The sequence below is a fragment of the Chironomus tepperi genome, unplaced genomic scaffold, assembly GCF_022539635.2.
Source record: "Chironomus tepperi strain 1889 unplaced genomic scaffold, CSIRO-AGI_Ctep_v1 contig_427, whole genome shotgun sequence".
Classification (NCBI taxonomy): domain Eukaryota; kingdom Metazoa; phylum Arthropoda; class Insecta; order Diptera; family Chironomidae; genus Chironomus; species Chironomus tepperi.
The window spans coordinates 86,661-99,808 of record NW_027226549.1 but is presented as its reverse complement, the minus strand read 5'-3'; the positions used below and the strand labels follow the sequence as shown (position 1 = coordinate 99,808).

The window sequence follows — 13,148 nt, the reverse complement described above, 5'->3', positions numbered from 1 at the left end:
CAATCAACTTTTTAACTCCTTAACTGGAAGTTAAGGAACATGTGAACTGGTTCATTGGTATTCTTTCCAGTCAGTTGGAAATAATGCAGTTCTTTCCAGTCTATTGGAAGTTTATTTGAATTATTGGAACCAAAGCTCGAAGTAAATTTGAATTTTATACGGAATTGAGTCGACTTGAATCGACTTTTCTATACAAATTCTGAATCCCGACTTCGAGTTCTGCTTCGAAAATTCCAATCATCACTTCCAATATTCTTATCAACTTGGAATTTCTTCCAATGCTTTCCAGTTAAATTTTACTTCTTAACTGGAAATTAAGGAATATTTGAACTGGTTCACTGGAATTCCAGTTTCCAGTTTATTGGAAATATTGGAATCCCTTCCAGTTTGTTTAAAATATAGGAATTTCGTCCAGTTTGTTGCAAATACTTCAATTTCTTCCAGTCTGTTGCAAATATTGGAATTCCTCTCAGTTTACTGGAAATTCATTTGAATTTTTAGAATCAGAGCTCGGAGTCGTCTCGAGTTTTATATGGAATCAAATCTCCTTGATTCGAAGCTTCCATTCAAAATCTGAGTCAACTTCAAGCTCTATTTGGACCAAAATTCACTTTCCATTAACAAAATCCCTCAAAGTGTCCCCAACTTGAGCTTTCAAATGCCTCACAGAAACTTAATATAGCAAGAAAAGCGAAAAAAGGGGATGAAAAGCTAAAAATGGCGAAAATATATTGATTTATCTCGTCGCTATAGACGAATTTTTCTTTTTATGATAGACAGATAGGTAGATAGATATATAGACTGTGAATAAATATAAATAAAGTGTAAATATATTATGTAGATTTCTCTTCCTTTCATGTTAAACGAATGTTACAGTAGCTCAATTTCTAGAAAATAGCTTGAATTACTTTTTTATATTCTTTTACTTCTTTTTTAATCATACTACAAACTGACAGCAATTATATTATTGTCACAAATGCGTTTATATACTAAACGGAAAGTGAAGAGGAAAAATAGGATTAAAAAGTTCGCATTATTATTTAGTTATTTTTATTTTATATACCGTCATCTATGAGATGTGTCTGTGTCTGTGCTTATTTCAGCATGATGTGTGGATTTTATGATAAACTTAATTGTTAAATTTTATATACGGCAATCATTTCATGTTTTGTATTTTTTTGTATTTGTATTTTTTGGAATGAAAGTGGATTAAATAATCTAGATTATTTTTAAGTTGATACACATTTAGAAAACAATAGGCAAAACACAAACATTATTAATTAAGGATCATAAATTAATGACAATGATAAAATTTATACTAAATATCATGAATTTCCATTCAATTTAATTCTGTTTAGTCCCATACTTAGTTATGTTTATTTTTTGTTGATTTCATTTTTTTGTAGAAAAAGTTTTTGAAAAATGGCGAAAGATATGTCTTTAGTTAGTTAGCATCATCAGTTATACTGACGACGATAATTCTTTTCTTCTTTTATATTTTTATACTTATGGCATAGTCTAATTAATAAATTACAGAGTTTTTTTGAAGAAAATTGTCGTGGAAATGAGAGATAGAAGGATTTTTTTGAGCCTTTTGTTGAGGCATAATTGAGCTTTTAATTAGCTTTTGTTTATTTATTTTTTTGGATGAAGTTAGTTTCTCGGAAGAAAATTAATTCATTTTAATTAATTAGTTTCTTGACTTTTCTTGTTTAAACAGCTCATTTCTAGATGCCGGAGACTTTAAATTTATTAAAGGAACAGCATCAAATCACCTATCAATCATTTCCAAGCAATTTTCAATTTACATACCGAGAAATAATTATTTAATTAAAATAAGATAAATAAGTAAGTCTATTCGAGATATCCGCTTATAATAGGATAACAAAATTGACATTATACATGAACTTTTCGTCATAAATTATCTAAATAAAATTTTTAATTCTAAAATTAGCATAAGGTTCATAATAAAATTAATATACATAACTTTATAAATCTTTAAGTTTAAAGGAAAGAACCCAAATTTGTCGAATTATTTTTTTGTGGTTTTTTTGCATTTTTTTTTCGATTTTTTTTGTGGATTTTTTAAGCATTTTTTCTATAGTTACCGGTATTACGCGATGATTGTCATACAAAATCTAATTCTGAATGCTTCCTTACCGCCCGTCGATCCATAGCTCGTTCAAAATATTTCTTTAATTCAGAGATTATGAATACGGATGATGTCAATGTGAGCAAGAAAATTATATCCATTAAAGTTAAAGCTTCGGTTTGAAAAACCTTTTGTAGTGGAGGAAAGTAAATAACTAGCAATTGTCCGATGAGTGAGAAGGCGACAGCCATTAGGAACATTTTGTTTGAGAAGAGACCAATCTATATAGTGGGAAAATGAGAAATGCAATTATTGATTCCAAAAATGCAGACATGCTAAAATTACCTGAAAGACGCTTTTAGTTTGTGAACGACAGCTTAAAGCATTCCACATATCGAAGAGAACGAAGCACGTAAATGTCATTGTGGTGTCCCTCTTTGTTTTACCACCTGATCCATCTTCCATTTCACGTTGAAAAACATACAGTGTACCCAATATAATGAGACCAGCTGATAAGAGGACATTAATAATAAGTGCTTTACAAATCATTGGTTCCTTAACATTTCTTGGCTTCTTCTTCAAAACATCTTGATCAACAGGCTCTACACCTAAAGATTGTGCCGGCGGTCCATCCATTATTATGTTTATCCATAGAATTTGCATGGCATTTAATGGATTTGGAATTCCCATTAGCTGTGATAATGTTATTAACGAGAGTGCGGCAATGGATGTGCTTAGTTGAAAGCGTACGAAATTTCTGATGTTATAAAATATTCCTTTGCCTTCTTCAATTGCCGCTCTATTTAGGGAACAATAGAAATTTGCATAGCATTAGATAATGACAATAATGTCACTTAAATTCACGTTAAACTTACATAATTGTATGGAAATCATCGTTCACCAAAATCATATCAGCTGCTTCTTTGCATACATCTGTTCCATTCTTTCCCATCGCTATTCCTATATCCGCACGCTTTAAAGCTACACCATCATTCACACCATCGCCCGTCATTGCGACAATATTTCCACTATTTTGAAGGGCTTTTACAATTGAAAGTTTGTGCTTTGGCGTGACACGATAAAAGACGCTCACACTATTGATAATCTTCTCTAATTGCATCTCATTCATTAAATCAATGTCATGTCCACTGATGGCTTGTTGATGCACCGTATCAAGTCCTATTAATTGAGCTGTAAAATTACGAAAAATAAATTATGGAATTTTAATGAGTTTTCACTTTTGTTTGTGTCGTCATTTTTGACAGAGTTAATTTAGTGTTTTGGCTATGCTGATTTATAAACTTAATTTATTAACTTTCAAAAAAGTCGTTAGAGAATTTTTTGAATTTTCTAGAATTTTTTTGAAAGAATTTGAATCTCAAAAATCCGTTAAATTTCAAAATTTTGAAAACCGTTAACTTTTTAGTTTCATATTTCGAGTATTTAGACAATATAAAGGCGCACTAGTAATTGCTAGACTTTTCAGAATTTCAAAATAACCCATATCTTGCAATATCACCAAAACTGGATTTAAAAACATACTCGGAAATTTCTTTTCAATTTCTTTTATTTCACAAATTCTTGTGCCATTTCCCACATCCCCCAAAAAGCACATTAATGTCAAGTGAAAGAAGTTAAACTTGAAATTATTATGTAATTCCCAAAAACAAATCGAATGTTATAAAAGTAATAGAAATTCAAACGAAAGCGTTCAGTCCCAATTGTCAATTCTAATCGCAAAGTGAAGTTAAAAATAAGAAGAAATTATAACTAAAAATGAAGATTGTAAGCACATTGGATTATCGTATGTGATAAAAATAATTTTATTATATCTGTGAAATATTTCTAGCACGTGATTATTGGAATTTTATTGGCAGCAGCTGTTATCACTAGTGACGCAAAATTACTTCCATCAATGAGTTGGTTTCAATTTCCATGGTTTAGTAAGTCACTGCCTGAAGTCTATGAAGAGCATCCGAAAATAGTCGAAATTATAAAACACGTGCCAGTTATTCAAAAGGTAATAGAACTAAGAATTAATCTTGACTTTTAATGCTCATTGTATTGGATCTATCATGAAAAATTTACTTCTAAAAGTGTACCGCAGGCCAAAAAATTGACAAGTATTAATTTTCTTAGTATAAATTGTTAATTAAAATTTTTTTTGAGTCGAAAAATTCTTAAATTTTTGAAAAATTCCAAAAAATTCCGAAAAAAAAGTCATACAAAAAAACGGAAAAACGGCTAGCCTTTTCCGTTTTTAATTCCCTCATTATTATTCATCACATTTCAGATTGAGGTCATTAAACCTGTTGAAGTCATTAGAAGTGTTGAAGTACCAGGTAATAATTAATTAAATTCAATTAAAATTAATTTTTACACATTATCAATCAATTATTTGAATCTAGTTGAGGTAATTAAAGAAGTAGAAGTCATTAAGTATGTTCCAATCATTCAAGAAGTAATCAAAGAAGTGCCGGTAATGCGAAGTGTCGCATTGCCACAAGAAATCATTAAAGAAGTCGAGGTAAATGATAATGTTAATTAAAATGGCTTATGTGACTTGTTTACTGAATGTTCATTTAATTCTTATTGCCAATCATTCTGTTCTGTCAATTGGCACTTCAAAAAATAATTAAATTCATTTAATCACGTCTTATAGGTTCAAAAAGAAAACCCAGTTATCATGACTGTTGAAATTCCAAAGCCATATGAAGTTGTTAAGCACGTGCCAGTCAATAAAGAAGTCGAAAAATCTGAGAAACTTGAGAAAAATGAGAATCCAACTCAACAAAGAGTTCCATTTATAACAGTTACATATAATAAAGAAGTTCCAGTTCCTCAAATCCCACTACCATCATTTCAAAATGTACAAGAACTTTATCATCATCAATATGAAACTTCATCAGAAGCTCCAGTTGACAGTGAAGCACCCGAGCATAAAGTTCAACATGCCTCATGGCAACAATAATAATAATTAAGGACCAAGTGTGAATTATTTATTTAATTTATATTAGTTTTGTAAGAAAACATTTAAAATAAATTAAGCATGTAATATAATTAATGATTTATGTTGTTATTGACCATGAAAACCAAGTTACAAATCTAACGACTTTTTGAAATTCAAATTTGATGCATTAAAAATTTATCGCATATTTTCACACCCCAAATTAAATTTAAATTTCCAAAATACGTTAAATCAATCAAAATAAGATTTAACTCACCAATTGCTGTAGCCGTTTCATGGCTATCTCCAGTCACCATTTTTACTCGAACACCGCTACGATTGAGAATTTCAATAGTCTCACGAACAAGCGGACGAGGAGGATCCGTAATTCCAACAAGACCCAAATAAACTAAGTCATTTAATGATTTTCCTTTTGCAAGAGCTGGAAATAGAAATAATTATAAGTTTCAGATGTAAATTAGAGAGAATCTATTACTCACCTAATACTCGAAGTCCTTTACGTCCAATATCATATGCTTCTGACAAGTATTCAGTTTCATTCTGTTTGGTAAGTGCTAATATTTGACTATTGAGTATGTACTTTTTGCACATTGGAAGGACCATTTCTATTGCACCTTTTACGAAAAAGATTTCATCTTTATTATTGTTCGAACTGTATCTAGGAACGACAGATACGGCCATCATTTTTTGTTCACTGCTGAATGGATATTCTTTTGTTCTTATAAATTTGTCACGAATTGTGTACATTTGATTCTTCATTGCTAGTGCCATTAAAGCTCCTTCAGTCGGCGAACCGAGCAAAACATCACCTTGAATTAAGGCATTGTTGCACACAGCTCCAACTTCAACAATTGCATTGATACTCTGCTTCGCAATTTCCATGTTGTTGCAATCTCTAATGTGAATTTCACCGACATCGTTGTAACCAGCTGCAAAATGTTATGTATAATATTAATTATTATGTTTTTAGAGAGATGAAAATGAGATAATAAGATAATTGTTGAATCACGACGAATTATGTGCCGTCACAACAAATTTTAATAACGTTTGAATAGAATTCTATTTTTAGAAATTAACAGTCAAATTATATTTGAAATTTAACTGTCAAAAAATTTTTCAAAATCTTATAAACTCAGTTCAAAATTTTTGTAACCGTTGAATTAGATTGAAACTTTATCATTTCTAATTACTGTAAAAAGCTTAATTACTTAAAATATCATAAAGATTATGTGACACAAACGCAATCAACGAGACTGATTAGAAATTTAATTTAAAAAAGCCAGCACGCAAGATTCAAATAAACTAAAAATAAAAATTTAATTAATTTACCTCCAGTCACATCAGCCATATAGCCTTCGGATGTTATCATAGTGGTTACAGTCATTTCATTTTTGGTAATTGTTCCGGTTTTATCAGAGCATATAACATTACAGCAACCAAGAGTTTCAACAGTCGGTAACTTCTTTACGATGCAATTACGCTTAGCCATTCTAAGTACTCCGAGAGCTAAAGTCACAGTTACTACGATAGGAAGACCCTCGGGAATTGCCGCAACAGCCAAACTGACACTAATTGTAAACATCTCAACAATAGCCTTGCCTTGAAGCCATCCAAGTAACATGATTATTCCAATAATGCAGAATGAATAGAAACTTAATTGAGCTCCAAGAATGTCCATTGATTTTTGAAGTGGAGTCTTTGGTGCCTCTTCTGCTTGCATCATCTTAAAGACCTCACCAAATTCACTTTGTTCTCCTGTACTAACTACAATACCCTTTCCACTTCCGCCTCTAACAAGTGTTCCCATAAATGCAATATTTCGCATTGTACTGTGATTTTTTCCACTTCCTGGTTTATGGGCTAAAACATCAACGCTCTTTTTAGCTGGATCGGTTTCTCCTGTAAAGCTCGACTCATCGATTGATAATTCAATGGACTCAAATATTCTTAAATCAGCCGGTACTCGATCACCTAAAAATTTGTAATAAAATTAAATTAATTAAAGTTTTTATTGTCAACTTTAGTGCTGTCGAGTGACGAAAGTTTATTGATACTCACCAACATTTAGAAATATTATATCGCCAGGAACCAAATTTCGTGCTAGAAAAGTTTCTAATCGATTTTCACGTAAACTATAAAATATAAAAAAAATATATGAAAAATTATCACATAAATTTTTATAAATAATTCATGCATTATAATTACCAATGACATTCGGGCGGCACAAGTTTCTTCAGTTCCTCTAGTGATTTTTCAGAACGATATTCTTGAATGAATGCGACCGTAACAACGATCAAAATGGCTGTGGCAATGCTTATAGCATCATCAAATTGTTGCATGATAACGGAAACAAGTGCAGATCCTAAATTAATGAAGTAATTATTATTAAGTCACAAACCATATCGACTTTAGTTATTGATAACAGAAATGTATAATAATCGTGTAAATTACTTTGGTAGTAAAGGCCTTGATATAAAGTATATCAAGTGATTTTGACGCATTGGATTTAAATTGGATTTTTTGAACGAACGAACGAATGAATTTAGGACAGCCTTGCTAGGTTGGAAGGATGAGGAAGTCAGAACAAACATCCAATTTCCATACAAACAAATATCCATATCAAATAAAACATGGAAAAAAATGTGTGCTAAATAAATAATCACACACAACATATGATTCATACCTAAAAGTAGTAAAATGAGTGGATTTTTAAATTGTTCCACGTATTTCTTAAATGTGCTATCTTCTTGCGGTGCTTGTAATTCGTTGTAGCCGATAATTTTTGATCGACCAAGAGCTTCCTGCCATGAAAGTCCACATCTTAAATCACTATGAAGCCTTCGTTCAACTTCAGCTGCCGAATATGTTGCCGCTTCTGCCGTTGACAGAAGCATTTCTTTTGCAAAATTAAGTCCGTCAGCCTGTGTACGAAAGAAAATTGTCACTAAATTGAAACTAAACTAATGAAATTTGCTCAAGACCAAAATCATTATTTATGTGATAAAGCTATTAAAGCACTAGAATGTCGATTGAAAGAAGGGAAAAAAAATTATTTTTAATCGATTTTCAATATCATGGAAAGAGAAGAGAAAAGAGCTTTTGACCGGTTAAATTTTCTACTCACACAACTAAACATCTATATTGCCAGTCGATACTCATTCTCATAAAACATTTAACAAGAGATTTATCATAATTATTTGTATTATTTTCAAGCTTTATTACAAGTTGCGTCGCAAAGTCAAGCAGAATCATCATGAGAATTGTTGAATGAAGATATTCAATACAATCCAATTGATTGTTTCATTAACATGATACTTTTGTGCTTACTGACATTTCCTACATTAACATTATGATATTATGTTTCCAAGACTTTTTAACAAAGAATCAAATTTTTCGGTGATTCAATATATTGAATGACGATGCTAAATAGCTGATTATTTTGTATCTACGTATCTGCTACGTACATAATATAGCGTTATTTAAATAATTGAAAATATTGAGTGCTAGTCACAGGTGCTTCAAGGAGAAGATACATGCAGAGTTGGCAGTATATTTTGTCTGATCCTTGGATTAGATTTTTAATCCTCGGATTAAAAAAATAATTCTGGTATTAAATTTGTAATCCTGAGAACACAAATCAAAGCCATTAAATTAAAACGACTTATTACGGAAAATTGTTGATACCCCAAAAGCTGCTTAGTAAGCAATATTTTTTGCCAACACCATAATAATAAAACACTTCTATCAGAATCAACAGGCACCGACATTTTCCAACACTGGATGTACAACATTGCTACGATACTCATGATAATAATGATGATGATGTGTTTTTTGTGTGTAAATTGTTTGAAAAGTATGCGAAATAATGAAAAAGGTTCTCATTAAACCGAGAGAAACAGCAGCAGAGAGGAGATATGAAGATATGAAAAGCAAACATACAGTTTTAATATTTTCTGTCAAAATGTTACATTACTCTCCCTTCTCCTCCTCCTACCTCCCTTTACTCATAAAGCTTAAAATTTCCTCCTCGGAAATGAATGTCTCTTCTCTTCCTTTTTTTTCCTTACGGTTTTATTGCCACAACAACACAAAGAATTTTCCAAGAAAATTTTTTCTTTCTTATGAAAAGTTTAAATGACGTCACTTGTTTTATTTCAATTATCCAGACTTTTCTTTCAATCAACTCATTAGTTTTATTAAATCACATATCTATTAAATCAAATCATGCAGTCCATCATTAATAAAATTAAATTTTTATGTTATCAGACTCGAAAAAAAACTCACAGAAATTATTTTGTTAGTTTGAAAAATCACAATTTCACTTTTATCGTCATTTTGTGAGACCTTTTCATATTTTTGTTTAATGCTATTATTACTCCTCACGCTTTTCATGTCTTCTAATTCACTAAACTGCATAAGTTTAATGCCGTTTACTGTTTAAACACTATTTTCATTTTTCCTGCATGTTCACATAGAAAAAATTTTCTCTACTCACTTGTTCTACTAAAGTTTTTAGCTCATTTTACATCCACTGCTGCTTCATTCTTGACGCGCTTTGTCCATTATTACTTCCTTCTATATTCCTTATGCTATATATCCTTGAATTTTGAAATATTTCAATTTTTAATGATTTTTATTGTTTGTAAACAAAGGAAACAATAGAATTGCGCAAAATTTCGCCATCTTTGATGTAATTTCATACCCCTCATAAAATTTAAATTGATAAAAACCGTTAAAGAAACAATTCATTTCAAAGCGAATTCCTAAACACGAAAGTGAGTCCACTGGACATGCGCTGAAAATAAGAAAATGCTTTATTTACTTGTTGCACAAAGAAAACTCATGTAGATCAATAATGATGCGGGAATATTTTAAAATAACAGACTAACAAGTTGCAAAACACGAATATCCTTTTTATCGATAAGTTTTTATTTCTTTCACATATTTGAATGTTCTACATAGCTAAACAGAATTTTAAAGTAGCACATGACATCGGTGCATCGACATTATCTCATCGTTTTTCTGAAACTGCTGGACATTTTGGAATTTAGATAACAGATTATTAATTAGGGATTTTCCGAATAATTTAATGATCGTGGCTATCTGGTTCCTTGCGTGGCTCTTGTTCAGCTGCGTCATGTGGCCAGAATGTTGGTTTGTTGATTGGATCCATAGCTTGATCTGGGAAGGAGTCGGCGAAATCTTCCATTGTCATTTGGTTGAATGGCAATAATGACTTAAGATGATTCATTGATGCTTCGTACTGGGCAATGCGGCCATTCGACTCTTTCTTGAAATTTTCAATTTCCTTGGCAACTTGCTGCTTTTGTTGATCGACTTGAGCTGACACATTATCAGCTGGATATGGGATTTTCAATGCTTCATATTGCTTCTGGAAGTTGTCAACCATTCCAGCGATTGGAACTTTGTTTTTGTATGCAGCCCAGTCCAATTTTGGTGGAGTTTCTGGGTTAGCTAAGACACTACAAGGAAAATAAGGATTTTTAATGGAAAAATTATTACTTAATCACTAAATTAACCAACCTTCTCAAATATTTGTCGCTCTTTGTTTTAAAAGCAGTGAAATTGGTTCTTTGTGCTGGTGGCACGCGTTCAGCTAATGCTGCCCAGTTAATTGAAGACGCTGCAATGCGACGTGATGCCATTTTCACTACTTAATTCAGGAAAAATTGAAAAATTCGATCAAATTTTTTTCAATCTTCACAAGTCTTAGTACAAAGTCTTTAGTACAGATGTTACATAAATATATTATTTCAAATTTGAAACAACCGTTAAAGGTTTTTAGTACAAAGTTTCAAGTGTTTATTGTTGATTTTTAAACAAATATTTCGTTCAAATTATAATTAAGTTTATTTGCACTTAGTCATTCAAGAGACGGATATGTGTGTGCATAATAGAATATTTAATTGGTGTTTATTAAGAATAAATTGAAGTAAAAGTGTTGTGGATAGTATAACGGGCTGAAAATTTTAAAATTAAGGTACACAGCCCTTAATTTCTAAGTTCTTTTGTCTCAAAACGTCCAAAAATACCTTTTTATGAATTTAATTCAAATAATGTGAGAAAGTAATTAATTAAGTTCGATATTCTCGAGTAACAAGTAGTGTAATGTTCGGTTAGCGAGAATTATGTGCCAATAATTTATCATCTTTCCCGGATTCGTGTGAAATTTAAAAGACTGACTGAGTCATCAAGAGAAAGAGAACAATTTACACCAACTTATTTGACTGTGCTATTTGTTAGCAAAATTATTCACATACCAAATTACATTTTGCAAGTTGATTTAAGACAGTTAGAAGAGAGAAAACGGTACTAGACAATGTCACGCAATAAAATTATTTCGTCAACGCAAAGCAGTATTAATCCGATTGAATCACTTCTGAACATTTTACCCTGTGATAGACCAATTAAATCAATTCAATTAATTGAAAATGTAAACGAATGTCCATCAAACTATATTCCTATACACAAAACTCTCGACCAAGATTCAGATGCTGATTTGTTTAAAGAAAATCTACTCTTTGGGAAGAAAAATACGAGATATTTGTGCATTAGTAAGTCCATTTGTTTTCTTTCTTTAACGACTCAGACAATTGCTATTGACTTTGAGTCATTATATCTATATTTTGTACAGTCATGTGCTAATTTAGATAACAATTTTCTAATCACATTTTAATTAAATTAATCTAGGCAAGACTGAAGGATTCGACAACTTTGTAGTTGAGAAAATCAAAATCATAAATTCGAGTGATAATTTGGCTAATGAGGGATTCATATCAATTAAAAATACGACAGACACTAATCAAAAAGCATGGAGGAAGAAGCAACTTGTATACAAGTTAGGAAAGACTGATAATGTAAAAGAATATATAACCGATATAGTTGTGTTGACGAAATATAAGAATCCACCTGAGGGCTTTGTGTATCTTGGAGAACTGGAAAAAATGCATGTCTGCTTCAAACTTACTTCCGCTAAAAAATCAGAAATCATTGACTTTACACAACAAATTGAGAATCTCAGAATCCAATCAAATTTATATCCAAACATGGTAAGCACTTTATTTAGCATGCGGCACAAGCTATTTACGCTTCAATAGCAGAACTCACCTTGATAAAATTTTTTAATACTCATTTATTATTTATTTTTTCTTTATCAATGCCGCTTAAAATAGACGAACAGCAACAACAATACTGAACATTACTATGAATCATTAAAATTATCTTATCAGTTACCAGCATCACCTCCTAATCGTCCAACTCCGTTGAGAGCAGCTCCTTTACCTCCCACATCGCCATTAAATATAGACGTGTCACACAATGTTTCGTCAAGTAGCAACAGTAATACTGGAACTTTATCACATTATCATAACGATTTTATTGGAATTCCATTTATATTAAATTCACGATTAGCAAAAATTGATTGCTCATTTGAACTGCCAAAAAGTGTTCCAAAATCATCAAGCTCCATAGAATATGATTTTAATCTAGAACGCCAAATTTTGTGTAGCACAAAGAATGAAAAGAGAAAATCATCTTCCACTAATCCATTTTTCTAAATGATTAGTCATGACTTGATGTTAAAATAATATTTTTTAATCACTCGGGTTAATTTTTTAATCCAATGACATACAATTTTTTAATCCTGCGGTTAATTTTTTAATCGTAGGATTAATTTATGACTCCAACAGTAAATTTAATTAAAAGTCATTTTCCAATTACCTAGGTGAAAAAATAATAACTGGCAATGATTTCTTGTGAAATTTATGAGTTTTTAAATGGCATTTAATGTTGCTCAAGAAGCAAACTGCATACATACGATCAATTAGTAATTTATACATATACATTTTTAGTTTAAAAAACTAACGTGAAGCAGTAGGTACTAACAAGTAGCAAAAAAGTATAGAAATAATTAAGTAATACATACATCATTACTCAGTAAGATTATCTTAATATTTTTTATTGTGTCTATTTAAATTAGAGATTTCATAATTTTTTTAAATTGGTTACACGATTATACAGTAAATAAAATTTTAATTAGAAAATTATGTAACTTCGTCCTTATAAATT

General features: G+C 30.9%; 3 protein-coding genes across 7 annotated transcripts; 1 reads left to right on the top strand and 2 right to left on the bottom strand.

Annotated features, from left to right (window-relative positions):
- Positions 1-1,919: 1,919 nt before the first annotated feature.
- Positions 1,920-9,696, bottom strand: SPoCk (secretory pathway calcium atpase). 5 transcript variants are annotated; one of them, XM_070649576.1, is made up of 10 exons: positions 9,556-9,696; positions 7,744-7,981; positions 7,266-7,422; positions 7,119-7,192; positions 6,390-7,031; positions 5,540-5,989; positions 5,317-5,481; positions 2,968-3,283; positions 2,438-2,891; positions 1,920-2,373 (listed from the first exon to the last, which is right to left on the bottom strand). In XM_070649576.1, the coding sequence occupies exons 2-10, from the start codon at positions 7,952-7,954 to the stop codon at positions 2,128-2,130; spliced, it is 2,715 nt and encodes a 904-aa protein (XP_070505677.1). In that variant the 5' UTR covers positions 7,955-7,981; positions 9,556-9,696; the 3' UTR covers positions 1,920-2,127. The 5 variants fall into 5 exon arrangements, with proteins under 5 accessions (XP_070505677.1, XP_070505675.1, XP_070505676.1 ...); XM_070649574.1 differs by lacking the exon at positions 9,556-9,696 and adding an exon at positions 9,345-9,547; XM_070649575.1 differs by lacking the exon at positions 9,556-9,696 and adding an exon at positions 9,405-9,544.
- Positions 9,697-9,968: 272 nt separating this feature from the next.
- On the bottom strand, positions 9,969-10,812 carry ATPsynD (ATP synthase, subunit D). The gene is made up of 2 exons (XM_070649569.1): positions 10,605-10,812; positions 9,969-10,543 (listed from the first exon to the last, which is right to left on the bottom strand). The coding sequence occupies exons 1-2, from the start codon at positions 10,724-10,726 to the stop codon at positions 10,147-10,149; spliced, it is 519 nt and encodes a 172-aa protein (XP_070505670.1). The 5' UTR covers positions 10,727-10,812; the 3' UTR covers positions 9,969-10,146.
- An 83-nt stretch (positions 10,813-10,895) lies between these two features.
- Positions 10,896-13,126, top strand: Mvb12 (multivesicular body subunit 12-like Mvb12). Its single transcript, XM_070649570.1, has 3 exons — positions 10,896-11,635; positions 11,772-12,130; positions 12,254-13,126. The coding sequence occupies exons 1-3, from the start codon at positions 11,401-11,403 to the stop codon at positions 12,635-12,637; spliced, it is 978 nt and encodes a 325-aa protein (XP_070505671.1). The 5' UTR covers positions 10,896-11,400; the 3' UTR covers positions 12,638-13,126.
- The last annotated feature ends 22 nt before the right edge of the window (positions 13,127-13,148 follow it).